At 34.6% G+C, this 19,615-nt stretch overlaps 2 protein-coding genes across 6 annotated transcripts; one reads left to right on the plus strand and one right to left on the minus strand.

Annotated features, from left to right (window-relative positions):
- Nucleotides 1–441: 441 nt before the first annotated feature.
- On the plus strand, nt 442–11,187 carry LOC110633060 (isoleucine--tRNA ligase, chloroplastic/mitochondrial). 2 transcript variants are annotated; one of them, XM_058144965.1, is made up of 22 exons: nt 442–734; nt 1,524–1,710; nt 1,862–2,013; nt 2,090–2,191; nt 2,676–2,745; nt 3,101–3,213; nt 3,438–3,506; nt 3,773–3,880; nt 4,614–4,764; nt 5,099–5,327; nt 5,608–5,894; nt 6,023–6,159; nt 6,254–6,401; nt 6,676–6,807; nt 7,040–7,168; nt 7,717–7,844; nt 7,938–8,102; nt 8,301–8,426; nt 9,048–9,121; nt 9,325–9,574; nt 10,130–10,309; nt 10,748–11,187. In XM_058144965.1, exons 1-22 carry the CDS (start codon nt 660–662, stop codon nt 10,988–10,990), a joined length of 3,255 nt encoding a protein of 1,084 aa, XP_058000948.1. In that variant the 5' UTR covers nt 442–659; the 3' UTR covers nt 10,991–11,187. The 2 variants fall into 2 exon arrangements, with proteins under 2 accessions (XP_058000948.1, XP_058000949.1); XM_058144966.1 differs by lacking the exons at nt 9,048–9,121; nt 10,130–10,309; nt 10,748–11,187 and having other exon boundaries at nt 467–734; nt 9,325–9,568.
- Nucleotides 11,188–11,695: 508 nt separating this feature from the next.
- On the minus strand, nt 11,696–19,559 carry LOC110633092 (probable histone-arginine methyltransferase 1.4). Of its 4 annotated transcripts, none has more exons than XM_058144969.1 (17): nt 19,402–19,539; nt 19,031–19,261; nt 18,337–18,405; nt 17,910–18,009; nt 17,069–17,212; nt 16,750–16,853; nt 16,510–16,608; nt 16,360–16,429; nt 15,915–16,011; nt 15,287–15,341; nt 14,965–15,048; nt 14,459–14,536; nt 13,956–14,059; nt 13,649–13,821; nt 13,413–13,564; nt 12,335–12,391; nt 11,696–12,035 (listed from the first exon to the last, which is right to left on the minus strand). In XM_058144969.1, exons 2-17 carry the CDS (start codon nt 19,235–19,237, stop codon nt 11,955–11,957), a joined length of 1,674 nt encoding a protein of 557 aa, XP_058000952.1. In that variant the 5' UTR covers nt 19,238–19,261; nt 19,402–19,539; the 3' UTR covers nt 11,696–11,954. The 4 variants fall into 4 exon arrangements, with proteins under 4 accessions (XP_058000952.1, XP_058000951.1, XP_058000950.1 ...); XM_058144968.1 differs by having other exon boundaries at nt 19,361–19,495; XM_058144967.1 differs by having other exon boundaries at nt 19,031–19,559.
- Nucleotides 19,560–19,615: the final 56 nt, after the last annotated feature.

Genomic DNA, 19,615 nt, shown 5'->3' on the forward strand with positions numbered 1-19,615 from the left:
AATTGTCACCAGTACAAAATTTAAAACTTAATGTTTCAAGAATCTCTTTCAAATCCTCCTGCCTACTTGCTTGCTGATTCTACCCTGAAGAAAATAAAGTAGTTTAGAATCAATTACGCTGAGACGCAGTAGAATTATTATTATTATTATTATTTTCTTGAGCTTTATTGTGCTGAATGGACATGTTATATAAATTAAACACTCATCATCATCATTAATAAATAATAATAATTATTATTATTATTGTAAAGCAAGATTCAATTTTTCAAATTTTTGTACAATTTTTTTTCACATTTTTGTGTAAAATTTAAAAACTGTTTTTCAATTATTGTCTTTTGATTCCTATTAAGTTTTCTTAATAATTTATTAAAATTGCTCTCTTTTTTATTTAATAAAGGCCTAAACATTAAAAAAAAATTATGACTTTTTTTAGATATTATTATCATGAATCTATTAATGCCTGTTGCCAAGGCTTAAGCAGTCCTTTTGCGACTGAAAATAAAAGGCTGAACTGCTTTTCTTCATTTATCCACAGAATATTTCTAGTTTTTTTTACTCTCTGAGATATCCAAACCCAAAATAGAGCACTTGGTCACTCTTGCAGAAGATGAATTGAAGTTTTACAAGCCATACCTATAGCCATTTGCCATTAGCCAAGCATGGCCCTTCTTAAATCCTTGGCGTTCAGTCCCACCGAAGCCACTGTAGCCATGATTCACTCATCTTCTTCTAAGGTATGTATACCCACATGCTCTCTGTCTCTTTCGCTTGTACCATTCTTACCTTCTCCGTAGAAACCACTCCGTAGTGTACTGTTTTGTGGTCTTCTTCTTCTTCTTCTTCTTCTTCTTCTTATGATATAAATGAAGTTAAACTACTAAAATTAGGAGCTTTATGAAACTCTGAGGATGAGGTTTATCGAAATTAGTTCAGTTTTAAGCTTCTTGTTTTCTTCCCATTGTGTTCGATTGTTAGCTGGCTTGTGAAATCGTGGTTTTTCTGTGTCGCACCATGTGCTTGATAAAATGTCACAAGGGGGGGAGAGAGTTTTGTTATGTACATTTATGTTGCGCATTTCCACCCATCACCACTATCTCTTCTTTTGACATTTGCTGGGTTTTATCTCAAATTCTTATGAGTTCGTCTCAAAATTACTTGCTGTTTTGTTTTTTAATTGTTGAACAAGAATGAGTTTTCCCAGAAATATTAAACTTGTTGAACAACTAAGGATATTCCTTTTATAAGTATAGAGTTCGTCTGGGGAGATTTTGGTCTTTGGGTTGCTGATAAACTCTTAGTCTCGCCCCGTTTAGTTTGAGAGCAACTATGGAAAACTGGTTTGGGTATAGTTTGAAGGCAATAGTTTGGGCTCGATCTATTATATTTGTAATCTCCAACATTGCTATTGTGAATGTTTATCGTTAAGGGAGATCACAGTAAATTATGCTAACCAAGTTTCTGATTTCATGCTAATGGCAGTTTTGCAGTTTTCACTGATAAACTTTGTTGTTCTATGTTCTCAGATCTTATCACAAAGAACTTGTTCGTCTTTTAGGAATGTTAGCTTATTCTACTATAGACGAAGCTCTTCAGTTAAAGTCTTTTCTTTCTTCAATACAACACGTAATTGTACATATTCCAGTGGTGAATTTGGTTCTTCAAAGAGAAGATCTCGAGGACCTGTTATGTCAGCCAAAAAAACATCTGAGGGTATGTATTTACTGGTTTTGGAATTAATTACTATGACAATTTTCAAAAAATATGGTGCTTATACTATATAGTTGCATAACATTCTCTGCAAGCAATATGCAACTTTTTCTTTTTCTTCTTCTCATTAATGACGTAGCATGAAATCATTTAGGGGAAAAACAAGAAGGAAAGTACAAACACACAGTTGATTTACCAAAGACAACATTTGGCATGAGAGCAAATGCTTTGACAAGGGAGCCAGAGATTCAAAAATTATGGGAAGAAAATCAGGTGTTCAAGCGAGTTGTCAATAAAAATGATGGGGTGAGTTTTGTAGCTACCCTTGTCCATCAATTCTATGTATGTGAACTTATTACCTGACCTTCAATTACTTTGTCAGGGAAATTTTGTTCTTCACGATGGTCCGCCTTATGCCAATGGTGGCCTACACATTGGTCATGCCCTGAATAAAATCTTGAAGGATATAATTAATCGTTATAAGGTGTGTTTTCCTTAAGACATTTAACTACTTCACTTCCTTTCAACGTCTTCACTAATATTTAAGGAAAAAAATGAAGTGCACAAATCAAGTATAAATAGTGAATTCTGATTTTTTTTTTTTTTTTTTTTGCTTCCTGCAATTTTTATGCTGAAATTAATAACACTGAAAACAAATAAGAGAAAAGGAAAGGAAAGGAAAAAGAAATAGAAGGAAATAACCTAACTCTTTATGCTAAAAAATTGTATTTGTCATGTTATCAAGATCCAATATTTGTGTCATTTTTCCAGTATGAATTTGGCCTGCAATATGCTAATAATGAAAATACAGGATATCACATCAAGATGTATCACGGTTTATGCATTAGTTTCAACAAATGATTCAACTCAATTTGGAAAATACATAATTTGTAGCCACTTCTGTTTGATCCAGGTGTAAAATGATCTTAACTTTCTTTTTTAACCATGTTTTTTTTTTTCTCGGGCAGATTCTTCAAAACCACAAGGTTCATTATGTGCCTGGTTGGGATTGTCATGGGCTGCCAATTGAGTTGAAAGGCAAGTATTGGTTTCTTTTCTGGTTAAGATGTTGATCCTGTCCTGCTGCGGGGCAACTATCTAATTGGCAAAAGCTGAATAAAAATTGAATTGGTCCTGATGATTGAACTGTATGTGATTATCCTGGATATTATTTCTTATCATTTCATATTGTGAATCTCAATCATGATTGCCTTTTTGTTGGCTGTCAATTGATTGCCCCAAAATGAGGGTGAGTATCACTTTCTTAAGTGTTTATGCCAAGTCAGTTCTTTTTGACATAACAAAGGTTTCAAGTTCCAATGCTGGATAGTGTGGGAACTTAGAGGACATAGAAGTTCACCAAAAAACTTGACCGTCATCATAAATTTTTCAGTTCTGCAATCATTGGATCAGGATGCCAGAAAGGATCTGACACCATTGAAATTAAGAGCAAAGGCAGCCAAGTTCGCCAAAGCAACTGTCAAAACTCAGATGGCATCATTTAAGGTTGTATGCCATTCTATCTATAGTTATTAGTTTTTTGTTCTCATATTATCAAGTCAAAGTTATTTGACAGCTTTATGATCTTTTGAAGCAGAAATGCTGACATTGCTTAAGTAGATTTTAGTTGTTTGATGGATTTATCTTTTTTTATTATTACTATTAACGTTAAACTAATAGATGCACACACCATGCTAGTAAACAGTTAATAATCAATTCTGATGTTGCAGCGCTATGGAGTTTGGGCAGACTGGGATGATCCTTATCTAACTCTAGATCCAGAATATGAAGCTGCCCAGGTAGCTGGTACTGCTTTTCTCCATTATTCGTGCATGTGTTGAAGGTTTTCAAGGAAAATGGGGTAGTCCTGCAGTTCCTTTTTTGGGTTCCCTGAACTAGTTGGGTAAAGATTTTTGTCAGGTGCCAAGACAGCCATAACTTGAATAAATAGAAAATGATGCATCAATACCTTGGACCCAGAAATCTTTCTTATTAATGTACATGTGATTTTCTGGGTTAGTGAATTTTTATAATTAAGCAATTGTTACATCCTATTCTTTCATAGATTGAAGTGTTTGGCCAGATGGCCCTTCAAGGATACATCTATAGGGGCAGGAAACCAGTTCACTGGAGTCCCTCATCTCGTACTGCTCTTGCAGAGGCTGAGTTGGAGGTAAATTAAGTTTTTGAAATGTACAATCATGTGCATTTCCCTGTTTTGAACTGACATTCTTAAAGAATAGAACTGATGACTTAAATATACTCTGTTGATGGTCTTTCAATTTTACTTTCATTGTTTTCATATGTACAATCCTTATTTTGATTAGCAGTTAGAAACGATACACATATATTTTCAAAACTTTCTACCTAATTGACATTTAAACTATTAAGTCACAATTTATTTTATACAGTTTTAATTTCTATATCAATATCTCTTCATTACTACTGTCTTCTGACTCAAAAGTCAAAAATCCTCCGTGTTTTTCCATAATATACACTTTGGTTCTTACTGTTTCAAATTAGCAATTATAGTCCTTGCAATTTGATAATGAGCAAACATTTTAGCCCTTGATTATAAAATTATGAATTTTTTCGTCGTAGTTTAGTTTTTTGACTTTTTAAATTAGATTGCACTTCAGTCCCTAAATTCTTAAAAAAAAAAAAATAATTACACTTCAGTTGTAAAATTATTATATTGTAAAACACTTTAGGTTGTCAAAATCTTGTATTAATTGATGGTGTCAATAGACTAAAATTGCTAATCTTGAAATAACAGGAACAGAAAGTGTATTTTGTGGCAAATCAAAAATCCTTAAACTTTTTTGGTTTTACACTGCTCTTGCATTTGATCTTCCAAAATAGTCATTGTATCCTTTTATTACTTAGCTGGAATCTACTTTATGTAGTATCCGGAGGGGCATGTTTCAAGAAGCATATATGCCACATTTCGAATAGTAAGTGCTACACCAACTTCAAGTGGATTACTAGAGGAATTCTTTCCAGATTTGTGCTTGGCCATATGGACTACAACTCCCTGGACTGTGCCAGCCAATGCCGGTGAGTTACTCGCAATAACATTATTGTATATTGATGCAAGTATTTATATAAGTGGTTCATCTTTTGTGTTCGTATTACAGGAGTTCTAATTCAAATTCTCATGCCAAAGTTTGGCGTCTATCATTTATGTTCTTTGCCCAAACCATTATCTTCCGTGCACCTTTTTCTTTTAACCTTGCATTGCTTCTCCTGTGTATTCATTTAGTCCTAATTTCATTCCCTACCTTAATGTACAGAGCAAATTGTTTAGTTTCCTTGTGATAAGTGTTTTATCTTGCATTCCTCTCTCCATGTTTTTATTTTCTTTCAATCAGTCTGGGTCCTTTGCCCTCAGCTGTTGCGGTCAATGCCAAGCTTCAATATGCAGTAGTTGAAATGCAGTTTTTAGAAGATGTTTCTACATCCTCTGGAAATAAAAGACGACGACTTGGCAATGTTCTGAGGGAGCAAAAGAAGCATTTTCTTATAGTAGCATCTGATCTTGTGCCAACACTAGAAGTAAAATGGGGTGTAAAGCTTGTGATCAAGAAAACCCTGTCAGGGTCAGATCTGGAAAACTGCAGGTTAGGAATGAAATTTAATTGTTTACCCATTTGAAAAAGAATTCACGGAATGCAATAAATTTAATTTTCTTTTCAATAAGGTGAACCTTACCTTGTCAATCACAACCGTCCATGAGTTGAAGAAGTTTTGATCCTATGATTAAAAGGCAAAAACAATGCTGTGTTAGAAGAAATATATACTTTTATGTTCAACTGGAGAATGATCTTTAAAACTAACTATGAAATAATAATGTATGGTTGATCTGTTGGGGATATCATTTGTTATTTATTTTGGTTTCAGGTACTTACATCCAATAGATAACAGAGAATGCCAGGTTGTCATTGGAGGAGATTATATTACAACAGAATCAGGAACTGGACTAGTGCATACAGCTCCTGGTCATGGTCAGGAGGATTATGTAACTGGCATGAAGTATGGACTGCCTGTACTTTCCCCTGTTGATGATGATGGAAAGTTCACTGAAGAAGCTGTAAAGTTTAGTGGGCTTGACGTTCTGGGGGATGGTAATGCTGCTGTGGTGAAATACCTGGATGAACAATTGTCAATTATAATGGAAGAATCATATGGTAAGTTGGAACCTTCACAGCCATCAAGAATCTGTTGTCACCCTTTTCTGGTAACCATTCTCTTTATAGATGAGGAAAAAAGTAGCTGTGACAATATTTAAGACTACTCTATCCTTTTTCTTATGCAGAACACAAGTATCCATATGATTGGCGAACCAAAAAACCAACAATTTTTAGAGCTACTGAGCAATGGTTTGCATCTGTAGACGGTTTTCGTCAAGCGGCTATGGATGCAATTGGCCATGTAAAATGGATTCCATCTCAGGTATTCAGGTTTAGTAATGTCAATCATGTTCTTTTTAAATGGTTACATATTAGTGATTTCTTGTTTAATAGTCAAATGCATAACTATAATTCAGGCAGAAAACAGAATTTCTGCAATGACTTCAAGTCGCTCTGACTGGTGCATATCAAGGCAAAGGACGTGGGGTGTCCCCATTCCAGTCTTTTATCATGTGGAGTCAAAGGAACCCCTTATGAATGCAGAGACTATTGATCATATTAAGTGTAAGTTTTCTAGGAACATTAGTTGCTTTCTCACTCTCTTCATTTAGTATTATTATTTAGTTAGAAGCAAAAAATACTAAGATTCATTTACTTTCCCCTCTTTCACAGTTTGTTTTCTTCCATTTGCTTTTGCACTCATCTCAGTTCACATCTTGCTCTTACCGTCTGTGATTTTTAGTATTTAGCAAACTCTTTTCATGTTTTTTTTATAGTATTTGCAGTTTCATATCCTGATATCTGATTTGTGATTCTTATCATTAATTTTTTTTTTCAGCTATAATTGCCCAGAAGGGTAGTGATGCATGGTGGTATATGAAAGTGGAGGACCTACTTCCTGAAAAGTATCGCAATAGAGCATCAGACTATGAAAAAGGGATGGATACAATGGATGTATGGTTTGATTCAGGTATTATGAAATACAAGAGTTCAGTGATAAGCATGGGTGGACCTTGTATTCCATGAACTAACATGAAGGAAATTGTGCTGCTAGATTGATAATATTTTGATAACTTCTATAGTTTGATAGAACTGTAAATAATTGGTTCCATAGGACTTTTATTGCTTTATGAACTGTAAAATGTCTGAGGATACATGTCAGAAGACTAGGTTGATAGGTGGTTAGATATATGCCATTTCAGGTTCTTCATGGGCTGCTGTGTTGGCGAAAAAGAATGGCCTTAGTTATCCTGCAGATATTTATCTTGAAGGCTCAGATCAACACCGTGGGTGGTTTCAAAGCTCTTTATTAACAAGTATTGCTACAAAAGGTAATGAGAATCTGAATTTAGTTTTGAGCATGCTATACAAAGAGGTATTTTTCCATTGAGATGTTCATTTTGAAGAGATGATTCCATCCTGAAAATTACTGTGCCTTAGTCTCCACTTTCATTCAGCAATGACAAATGAGAAATGCTTCTATGAGAGATGGAAAGATCATATATTTGAATTTTTCTGATAAATAAACAAATGTGCATGATGTCTGTGATTTGATAAGTAGCACTGTTGTGATTAATTTATATAATTCAACATAATGAGGATAGAACTTATGAATGTTGCATTACATTTAGTAGCAACTAGCAAGTTAATAGTGTAAAATGAAGTGCCATATAGTTTTCAGGTCTTCTTTGTTTCAACAGGCAAGAAGACATGCAATGGATTGGAAGTTTAATTTTGATTTCTGGAATGCTAGTAATTCTATTTGTTATGAGATGCAGTTTGTATCTTTCACTTTGCATATCACTGAAAATTATGTGGAAAACATTATGTCCCGAAGCTAGTAAAATGCTATATCATTCTGTTTATTCTCTTTCTGCAGGAAAGGCTCCGTATTCTAGTGTCATAACCCATGGATTTGTATTGGATGAGAAAGGTTTTAAGATGAGCAAATCACTGGGTAATGTTGTAGATCCACGCACTGTAATTGAAGGGGGGAAAAATGCAGGGGTTAGTTACAATGGATATTATTTTGAGATTTCATTTTTGTGAATGTTTTTCTGTGTAGAACTATAGATGTATCAATATGTGTGCTGTTCTCAGGAAGCACCAGCCTACGGAGCTGATGTCCTACGACTCTGGGTTTCTAGCGTAGACTATACAGGCGATGTTATGATTGGTCCTCAATCTCTTAAACAAATGTCTGAGATATATAGGAAGCTGAGAGGAACATTGAGATATCTTCTGGGAAATCTACATGATTGGAAAGTAAGTTAAGCTTTTCCCCCAAAAGCATTTTTGGAATGGAGCGGGAAATTTTTGGACATGGTTAAAGCTGGCTATTATTCACATTTAATAAGTTTTTGCTCAATAATTAACAACCCAGCCCCGCGGCGCCGGCCCCCCCCCCTCCCCTCTTCTCTCTCTCTCTTTTCTCTTTTGTACTGATTACTGTGCTATTGGCAGGCTGATAATGCAGTTTCATACAATGATCTCCCCATGATTGATAAGCATGCACTTTTTCAGCTGGAAAATGTTGTAAAGAATATAAGAGAGAGTTATGAAAACTATCAATTTTCCAAAATATTCCAGGTAAAATTCTCCTTGAGTGGTAAAGTATTCAACAAATATTTTCTGTTCTTCATTTGGATGTATGTGATTGAAATTCTACTTTATTGGGAGGGGAAAAAAAAGGTTATCGAAATTCTATCCTTAGAACTGCAGGCATATATTTGGGAGGAAAAAAAGGAGTGAAAATATTTATTGTTTCTTCAACATTTTTTATTACAAGCGTGGGATGTAAACTTAAAGTGAAAATATAAGGGAAAAGGCAATCTTCAATTTGAATGAATTTCAAATGAACAACACAACTAGTACTTGTACCTTGTACTTCTGATAAAGAAAAGACAATCTACACTCTTAATAGATTCCAAGTGAACAGAAAAATGCAATCAGTACCTTTGACAAAATTTTTGCTGAGCCCAAGATCTAGAAGAATATAAAATATGTCGGTGATGAAATTTTCTATGAAAAAGGAATAAATTAGAGATCTTTTGTTAATGGTTTAGGGGGTATAGCCTGTGAAACAAATCCCATAAAACTACATGCCATCCTTTGATGTCATTTTATAAATTTTCGTATCCTTACTTTGGCTTATGCAAAAAATTGATCTGCTCTCCTTATTCTTACATGGATATTTATTTTGTGTTTTAGATCATACAACGGTTTGTTATTGTTGACCTATCAAATTTCTATTTTGATGTTGCCAAAGATCGACTCTATGTTGGGTAATTCTCCTTCAATTTCCACATTTTCACTGCAATTCCTCAAGTATCTTTTTCCTTCTCTTGTCCGTTGTTTTATATTTGCTTTTAGGAGAGAAGTTTTCCCTTGGAGTACTTAAATATTTCCACACATTTACACTTGTGCATACTGCAAGTCTTGGCTAACAGGAAAAAGCATCTATGACTCTGAAATTAATAATTTTCAGGGGCTCAACAACTTTTACAAGGAGAAGTTGTCAAACAGTTCTTGCGGAACATCTCCTTGCCATAGTGAAGGTTATTGCTCCAATACTACCTCATTTGGCTGAGGATGTATGGCTGAATCTTCCTTTTCCATATTTGACCGAGGACGGTTCCATTGCAAAGTTTGTTTTTGAATCAAAGTGGCCTGCTTTGAATGAGAAATGGCTTTCTTTTCCTAATGAAGAAATTGATTTCTGGGGAAAAATTCTTGAGGTAATAATTAATTTGGCTGAAATACTGGCAAATAACCTATGTCAACATGTGTCATTTCTTTCATTTTGAAAAATTCAAGTTCTCCTCTGTTTGTAATAAGATATACCGGAATAAATTTATATTTGCCATCGTATTTTAGTTGCAAAAAGATTTCTTCAAGAAACCTGGAGACTTTAACTCTAAAAAGATGGCAATTTCAGTATATTGGTGCAGAAAATGTGTTCTCAACATCAGTTCTATTGGATTTCTCTTTATTTTTTGAACAAAAATTGTTTTGGAGAGAAATGCAAAAGTCAAACAGAACTCTGAAGATGTTTTACCTCATGTACATTCAACTGAAAATGGTGATTTTTCGAGTCATTTGCAAATAGCTTTTCCCCCCAAAACTGTGTAAAGCTTTTTGACTACAGTACATAGTTGTAAATTTACCTATGAGATAAACACAGACAAGTAACAATGCCAATCCCTTTTCATTGAAAATTTTGAAGTTGCTAAATGTTTGTGATGATGTATCTCTGATCGTAATTTGCTTCCAAATTGAATAAAATTGAACAGCTGAGAACAGAGGTGAACAAAGTTCTGGAAGCTGCTCGTGTGGGGAAGTTAATTGGTTCTAGTTTAGAAGCAAAGGTATATCTGCACACACCTGATGCTAGTTTGGCTTCAAGGTTACGTGAAATGTGTCTGGCCAGCAATGATGCAGATGCACTGCATCGTATATTCATCACATCTCAGGTATATATAATAATTGTGTTAATTTACACTGATTCATGCATGAGTGATTTAATTAGTTGTGTTAATTTGCATTGATACATACACCAGTGATCTTTTTACTGTTGCTATCGGGAAAGGATACCCAGTTGGACATAATCTCCCCCCACCGCCACCACCCTCTCCTCTCTCTCTCTCTCTCTCTCTCTCTCTCTCAGTTTTCCTGTATCCCTCGTCCCCTTTCTCTCTCCTTGCCTGTCTTAATAATGAAACCTTGGACTTGATGTGACCCTAACATACCATTTACCACTTGAGCCAAAAGATTGCTCATTTATATTTACTGTATTTCACCCCCCTTTTTTTTCATTTGACCATATCTGTTTTCCTTTTGGGCAAACTGTCTTGTTTCTTGAATTCATTGGATTAAATATTCTTCCCTTTCGATTTAATGGCAATATTCAGGCAGAAGTCCTTGCTTATTTGGATAACAAACTTATTGAAACCATATCATACACCGGAGAGTTTCTCATTCAAGGAAGCAATAGAGTTTGGATTGGTGTGTCACGTGCAGAGGGCTTGAAATGTGAGAGATGCTGGAATTACACTCCTCAAGTTGGTTCTTTTGGCGAACACCCAACGCTCTGCGGCCGTTGTTATAAAGTAGTCGCTGTTCAGCCTGAACCCGCAGTAGCTGCAGTTAGTTGATTCATTTAGCAGATTTTCTTACTTCCAATGTGACTTATAACATCTGAATTCACAATTTTGGCTATCAAAACTCAAAATTTTATTGTAGACTTGATTTGGGGGCAAGACCGACATCACTACAGGACAGTGTAAAGAACTATAGACTACAGAGAGAATACGATAGACTTAATAATTAGATTTGGACATTTGTCAAATAAGTTTCCTTGGAAAATATCAGACATTTATGTTTCAATTTACGTAGATGATTCGAAAGATCAGAACGCGATGAATAAAGCATCTATAAAATCACAGCCCAACTTCTGATAGCATTTTTGTCATTTTGCTCTCGTACCAGAGAATTATTCGTTGGTGACAGCCGTAATTAATAAACTCCACGTTGGGGTCTGTCTATTATCGTTATTTTAAATAATCTTAAGTTATGTTAAAAAAAAAATTAAAATTTAATTTAAAATTAAATTTGATATATTTTTAATTTCTTCCAATAATTTTAATTATAATTAAAAAAAATCAACATATAAAAAGATAGTTTATCTAACTGGATTACCACTATCTAAATTATTTGTATCATATTATCAGCTGAAGCTAAATGAACCGAAATAAATTTAATTTTACCATTAACCTTGCATATGGTTATCGGTTGAATTGTTTTAAGCAACTAAAGAAAATTGAAAAAGAAAAAGAAAAGAAATTGAAGACCCAGTCGAATGAATCATGAACCATAATGGATTTGATTATTTTAAATCGCTAAAGCAATTATGAAATAGCACACAAGATCAACTATGCAACCAATCATACAAAATAGTTTTAATAACGTTGATCTAATTTACAAGGGAACTGAACCGGCGCAGAGAAGAGTACATGATGCTCACCAATGCAGAACCCTTGCCGGGAAGCAGCAAATTTTTATACCTCAAACATATGCCACTTTAAAAATTGCTTTCTTTAAAATTCCACCACAAACTTATTAGAGTTGAGCTTCCAAATTTTGAGATGGTGGCTGTATCAACTCAGGTTCTTCTAAATCCTCTGATTGAATGTGAACATCCTGAAATATGACAGATAACTCCGTATTGTTAACCTATAATAATAACATGACACCAATAGTAACAATGAAAATGTGACCAATGAGCCTTAGCTCAGTAGTTCTGAACTAAAATGACTGTAAGGTTGAGTTCAAGTCCTAATTGAGGCCAAATAAACCGAAAAAATAAAAATGTGAAGATGAGGGAACTCATTCCACTGTTGCTATTTCACTTTAAGTCGCATGCATACGCCAGACAGAGAGAGATATGAGAGAAAAGAGCAAGAGCACACAAAATTAAGCAAGCAGATTCAGAAGTGCACCTCCAACTTCATAGATAAAACTTGGCGTTTCAAATTTTCTGAAGGCTGATGTAAACGCTGGTATAAGTACAAGTATGTAAATTGACAGAGCAACAAAATTTTATCCCAAATATATTACACTGTTTAAACTCTTAACTGATACTCAACAGAAAACTAATTTCAAGATATTTAGGAAGTAAATCCTAAACTACTTTTATGTATGAAAATTGCAAACTTGTGATTTTCTCATCCATAAGACACAGTAACTTGACTTCAACAAGAACCTAAGCTCACAACTCACAAACATGATTACCTGCTGCAGGGAAGAAAAATGACGGATTACCAGATCCAGGTAGTAAATAAAACCATGTATGAAAATTGCAAACTTGTGATTTTCTCATCCATAAGACACAGTAACTTGACTTCAACAAGAAACTAAGCTCACAACTCACAAACATGATTATAAATGCTGCAGGGGGAAAAAAATGGCAGATTACCAGATCCAAGTAGTAAATAAAACCATGTTACCAGGGTCAAACATATTCAAACTTTATATTTAACCAAATTATGCATGGGATGCAGGTTCTTGAACAAACAGATGAGGATCAACATATTCAAATATTGTATCAAATGACTCTTGTTAAATTTGGAGAGAGTGCTGAGCGTATTACATATTACTTTATTTTCATGTGGGCTTATATAAGTGATTGAATTGTTTTATACATTAAAATAACTAGCTAATTTAATATTGCAACCCAACCACTTATATATTGCCATTTTTACTTCATATTCTTTCAATGTGAGATTCTCAACAACTCTAGCCACAAGCTGTGTTCCACGCCGCTCCCTTTAAGAGAAACAACGCGTTGTGTGTCCTCAACAGTTAAAATTTTAATTACATTCTCAAATGGGCATAGAAGCATTAAAGTCAAACATTTGCTCAAAAAGATGATATCTAAAGGCACAGATGAAAATTGAATGTTAAAGATTTGCGAATATTGGATCCTTGCTCATGATCAAGTCATTGTTGGAAGTTTATTCACATGATAATTTTTAGATAGAAAAACCGATAAAAGCTGATGCAAGGATTAGCGATTACCTGGGCATGTATCAGTTGGTGTGGTTGCTGATCTTGTGCCATTGCATAGGCTTGTGGCTGAGACATTCTATAATATGGTTCCTTTAGGTCAAGTTTGCATGATGATGTCTGAAGAATTCCTCCTTGTTCAGCACCAGGACCCCACATTTTGGCTATATATGTTGAGCAGTAAGTTGTTAGAAACTGATGGAACAAATCAGCAAGCCAGGAAATAAGAGAAGGGGAAAAAAAACAACCTGACAGTGTCAAATATATGGTATAACTCTGAGCATTGTGGGCAACCATGCGGAGCCGGCCAGTAATTTCTTGCCCTGCCATGACATAGAGTGGCTGAGACAGAACACATCGTAATTGATACCAATGGGTTGTAGGAGCACCAGGAGCAGTTGTAAGCCACCTTTGTACAGTACTGTAGACCAAGACAGTTTACATGTAAACCCAATAAATTCACAAGGTAAAGAAAAGTAAAATGCAGACCTGTTGCAAATACCCAAAAAAATAAGAAAATAAAAAGGACAATATTAATCAGGACCAAACGCTTACCTTCCATTAAACAACACATCAAACCAACAAGCCAACCCGTGCACTCTGGTGCCCACAGACGCTATGAATTTTAAGGGAATATCAATTTCATATAATTCCTCTTCCTGCAACCAAAAATAAAAAGGTTATGAGGACCAATAAAGCAAGAATGAAGCTTTTATTCTTCAATTACCCCTTTCAGGGACAAATAAAAACAAATATAGCATGCCCTGTAAAATGCATTTCATCGTTGAAAAGCTGTGTTTTAAAAGCTTTCCAAGCAAAATTTAGTTCAGATATAAAAGGCTGGCATCTGAAGGATGAGACATGAAACTTATAGTATAGACACGAGAATACACACAAGATCATTTTGGATAAGAAAATTTTCATGAAAGAACATTTCAAGATGATAAAAGCAAGCATGGAAGAAAAATATACTATTTTCTGTCATGAATGAGAATTACATAACACATGCACAATGGACAAGTAAGTACAAAAACAGGTCTAGGAGGGTGAACCTATACCTTTATTTCAGTGAAGTCTATCACATGAAAAATTGCAGGAGCCACCAATAATCTTGGATCAAAAGCATCTACAACAGGCTGTATGCACAACACAACAGACCCATAAAATGATTAAAAAAAAAAACTCAACAAGTAATCACAATATTATATCAATATTGGGTTATTGTTTTTTTTTAAAGTATGATAAGTTAGCATTGGAAGGGGTGAGAAGGGAAAGGGGAGACCTAAAATGACATGAAGGAAAGTAGTATCAAAAGATTTACAATTTTTATATAAACAGAGCTAACTAAATGGCAAAAAAGATCCATATAACCAACCTCAACTAGCATAGGATCAAGGCTTAGTAGTTGTTGTTGGGTTATTGTTTTGAACTATATTTTCTTCCCCCAAACAATATGCACATACAGAATGTAAAAATGGAAAATAGCCAATTTTAAGTCTTTAAAGTAAATCCAAGTGGTAAACAGTATCACAATGTATATCAGAAACATGAACATAAAGAACACCTGAGAAAAATATCCCTGGAATGCAGATCCATATAGAGGTGTTAGATCAACTCCATAATAGTTTTGTTGCTGCCAAAAGAGGGCCTGCATAAACAAAAGTATATCACAAGTAAAACACCACAATTTGTTAGGAAGAATCTATAGCTAAAATGAAAAGTTTACTGCAACTGCAACGCTATTCATCCAGCAATAAGATAGTTCCACTAGTCAGTCATGTTTCATATGACTTCTTTTAATAATTGCACTCCTTCAATGAGATGTGCAGGCACAACAGTGAAATTGGTCTAGAAAACTTCTCAACATAATTGTTTCAAATACATACCTTATTAGCAATTTCAATAAATAAATATTCATCGCTGAAAGGTGCCATATGCATTCTGCAAGAGTATGCAATTTCAACTCAATACTATAAAAAGTAACATATTTATTAATAATTTGGATTTCCAAATCCTAGAAGCACAAGAAATGCACACATTAAAAAAAAAACCAAATCATGCATATGCCAATAGGATTACACCAACTGGATTGCTATTAGGGCTTAGTTGAAGTTGAATTGAGATACATAGGTCAACCACATTTACAATCACTAGGAAATGGCGAGCAGGAGATACATGCATCAACCCACATAGATCACAAAACATTTAACATGCACTCAAAATATGGCGTCATGAAGCACAATATCATAACATTGCACTATAATATTCACTTTAAGTAGCAAGGAAAAAACCCAGAGTAGATTTTATAGGACTATCACATCTAGTTAAGGACTAACCATCATTACAAAATCACACTCTCCAGTCACAAAGCATCTTGCATGAGAATAAGGCAACTTTGAGTTAAGATCATGACTACCATTGGTCACACTGAACATCCATTTGTGTAAGTGCAATTACAACCAAGATCTAGGAAAGCATGATTCAAAAAGGAAGCATTTGAAGAGTAACACATACCTTCCAACTGTAGGGAACATTTTTCCATTAGGGAGAAGAAACCGATCTCTGGCAATTACATAGGACTCTAACATTCTTTCATTGACCAATAAGGTGCCTACATGTCACATCCCAAAGTAAGTTATGAAAAAAATATGAATACTTAACTCGCTTCAACATGCACTATAAAATGAAGAAACATTACGGGAGGGAAAATTTCACGCTAATATCATTATTCTTTCAGGGAAATTTCATGCTAATTTCATCATGTCCAAAATGGTTTCATCTTTGGTTGACAAAACTCATCCCCAATTAGAGGAGGGCATTAAGGCACAAAATTTGTAGAGACAAACAAATAGGTCAAGCCATCAGTGAATTGAAGTGAAAAACAAGTAGGTTCAACATTAGTAAAATAAGAACCACCATCCACTAGAATGATAAAGACGAAGATGATGCATGAGCTTACCCATTGGTTCAGAGATCAGAATATCTGCTTTCTCCGGCAATTCAACTTCCTCGACTTTACCCTTTATTACCTACATTATCCCTAAGGAAATAAGAGAAGAAACAATGGAACTTGTAGGAAACAAAGTAATATAACATGACAAAATCTTACCGTAATCCTTTCACCCAGTGATGGGTTCCCAGCAATTAGTCTGCGAGCATATTCTGCCATTTCAGATGCTTCCACAGCATAAACATGCTTCGCACCAGCCTGATGAGAGGGGGGAAAATGGATTACAAGATCAGCCAACAAAAACATCTATAGAAAAAATTGCAGAGAAGTAATTTTTCACACAATATAAAAGTTTAATCCATTCAAAGACTGAGTATTCCATTCAAAGACTGAGTATACCTGAGCAGCAAATAAAGACAAAATACCACTACCAGCACCAACATCAACAACAACACGACCAAAAAAATCTGCACGGTTCTCAATGACAGCAGCATAATAGGTTCCTGAAACAAACAGTGTAGCATCATTGTTACACTAACCACACTAACCATAGTGGAAGTCCATTACAAATTTATTTGTCCAGGCATTTTGAGCACAAGCAGTGAAATCATGAGTCATGACAGTTATGAGGCCTAATCAAGCTTCTGAACGACAAAATTGAAAATGAAATAGCAGCACAAGATCAAAAAGAGAAATACAGTACAGCAAGTGATTTAACCTGTCCTCACATAATCCTGCAGCATATTTTGCTGATGTAGCAGTTGTCCATAATAATGAAAATACATTTTAGCAGATGATGCCTCTATTTTATTATCAAACTTGCTTTTATGATCTGTGACCGCTCCATTCGGTAAGGTTATTCCTGGAAGAAAAACGATAAACAATAAGGAGAAAGTGACAGCTATAATAAAATGCAGCAGTTCATGTAAACACATCTTTGTGGAGAAAGCTAAACGAACTTAACCAACACTAGAAGTGATCATGGATAGGACAGAATCCATTTTAACAACATTTATATTCAATTCAAGAGATTAATCTATTAACATGTTGAGCATAGTTAATTGCAACATACACCAATTTACTGGTTGAGAAGAGGAGAATTCTTTTAAAAGTCAATAAAAAAATTGTACTTAAATATGACACGCTATTTTCTTCATTTAAATGTACTTTTCTGAAGGACAATTACCCCTCAAAATTTTATACAATTGAGAAATGCTTAATTTTTCCATATAAATATCAACTAATAGTATATGCATTCTGTGTCTCTGAGAGTGAATGCATGCTTCTATAAATGTTTCTGTGTACAATTAAAATGTTTTAGTGCCCCTAAGGCCTCCAATTACCAGAATTTCAAATGAATTTAATGCAAATTTCAACCCAATTAGACAGGAAAAATTTATCTAAAAAACAAATAAAAGAATTCCAAGAACAACAAAAAAGGGGGAAAAAAAGAAATTAGGAAATGTTATACGTGATATCTCCAATGTCCAACTTTGCATTATAGTTTATATTAGACAGACATCTGCAATAAACTATGACAAAAATTTCCAAATCAGCACCTTGAACAATGACTTCCTTCTTCCATTGCTCAAATGCACAATGGAAGGCCCTGCTCTCCTCCTCATTTCTAAATTGGATAGTGATTCCTCTTGAATATTTCTGCTAAAAGGTAATAGCGTTAAGACATGAATATCTGGTAACACTTCAACAATCATACAACTATATTGTGCCTGCAGCACCAACTAATTGCCCAAATTCATAAAAAAAGGTAACTTTTGGCAAGAAGATATTGGTACATTTCAATTTGCTATATCTTTTTAAACGGATTATCCATCTATGAGAGAATTTCCTGGTGCCCCAAGCTCTCGACCAATAAAATAGGATGGAAATGCAAAAATACAAAACATCCAACGTAGAACAGTAAGTCAAATTTAACAGCATACTAAGGGAAAGATGGAAAAATCAACTATAAAATGAATTCAATACCTCTTTACTGATATCAGATGCTGAGCCTTCATATATGCAAACTGATCGATCAGGTCCTAGCTTGAATAACTGGTCAACATTTAAATTTAAAAAAAAAAATATACATGTATATGGTCAGGTTACACTCTTTAGTTACTATTTATCAAAAACTTCGTATCTAAATCACAATTCATTGATTTTTACAAATGTCAAAGAAATAATATACGAAACTCATGCTTATATAGTTAATATCAGTTTGGAGACTGAGAAAATAGACAGAACACTAGAGACAAACTCATGAAGACTTATTTCATTTCCATGACAGACTTATATGCACCTACAAGTTCAAAACTTTTCCATTTGAGAATAAGAACAAGCACTGAGTAATAAACATAGAGACGACCATCTTCCTTAAAAAAGGGGGAATTTTTATTAAAAAAAAAAAAGTAGTTACAATGAGCGCTAGGAGAGGCAAAGGACATCACAATCAAATAAATCAGCGAAAAAATAACTATCTTTCAATGATTCAGAATGCAAATAGGAAAAACTTTTCCATTCAAAAACCTAATTAAACTCTGAATTCCTTAAATAAAGATCCACATAGACTACCCACCTCACTAATTTTTTATTCCTCGACATTCCCTCCACTTTCTCAGCAACCAACAAAGAAACAAACAATCAAACTGCCATACTCCAAATAAGAAATAACACTAACCTGAGCAGTACTAAGATCGACATTAATAAAATCAGCAGCGTCAGACTCGTGAAGAAATCGAAGCTCCTCAACTCCATTATCGGCGCTAAACCTAGCAACCACTGGAGAAGCTAAAGAAGAAGAAGGAGATGAAGGATACAGATCAGTTATCGATGCCAAAGCAAACTGTTGATGTTTGTTCTGTTTTTGGCCTGCTGAAACCTCCATTACTGCCTCCTCCAAGCTGAATCCCTAAGATTGAAATATACAGAAAAAAAATATATACTTGAGAGCCTAGCTACGGGTAAAGGTGTATATGAAGCATATACACTGAGTGAAATTAGGGTTTACAAAAAGCGCGAAGCTTGAGATAGAAAGAGAGGAGCGCTTACGGCCGCCAAAGAGAGAGCGTGAAGACTCTAACTTGGCCTTTTATACTCTATCTGTTTCTATAAATTTGTTTACTTTGTTTCAGTCCTTTTTAGCAGCATAGAAAATTTGGTAATTTCATCCTATGACGTATGAGTATCTAATGGATGAGAAGAAGTGAATGTGAGCCGTCCGATTAGATTTTGATTGTGGGACAAAGCGTGATTAGTGGGGTGG

The sequence above is a fragment of the Hevea brasiliensis genome, chromosome 4, assembly GCF_030052815.1.
Source record: "Hevea brasiliensis isolate MT/VB/25A 57/8 chromosome 4, ASM3005281v1, whole genome shotgun sequence".
Taxonomy (NCBI): domain Eukaryota; kingdom Viridiplantae; phylum Streptophyta; class Magnoliopsida; order Malpighiales; family Euphorbiaceae; genus Hevea; species Hevea brasiliensis.

What these genes read in the sequence shown, in the direction of transcription:
- LOC110633092 (XM_058144967.1), bottom strand. Translation starts at nt 19,237, where the DNA reads ATGGAGGTTTCAGCAGGCCAAAAACAGAACAAACATCAACAGTTTGCT. An exon ending in TCTGATCTCTGAACCAATGG is followed by an intron (nt 16,012 to 16,359) that starts GTAAGCTCATGC and finishes TGTGACATGTAG; the next exon opens with GCACCTTATTGGTCAATGAA. An exon ending in GATGTGTTGTTTAATGGAAG is followed by an intron (nt 13,822 to 13,955) that starts GTAAGCGTTTGG and finishes CTTGGTCTACAG; the next exon opens with TACTGTACAAAGGTGGCTTA.
- LOC110633060 (XM_058144965.1), top strand. Translation starts at nt 660, where the DNA reads ATGGCCCTTCTTAAATCCTTGGCGTTCAGTCCCACCGAAGCCACTGTA. An exon ending in GCTGCCAATTGAGTTGAAAG is followed by an intron (nt 2,746 to 3,100) that starts GCAAGTATTGGT and finishes TAAATTTTTCAG; the next exon opens with TTCTGCAATCATTGGATCAG. An exon ending in AAAGATCGACTCTATGTTGG is followed by an intron (nt 9,122 to 9,324) that starts GTAATTCTCCTT and finishes AATAATTTTCAG; the next exon opens with GGGCTCAACAACTTTTACAA.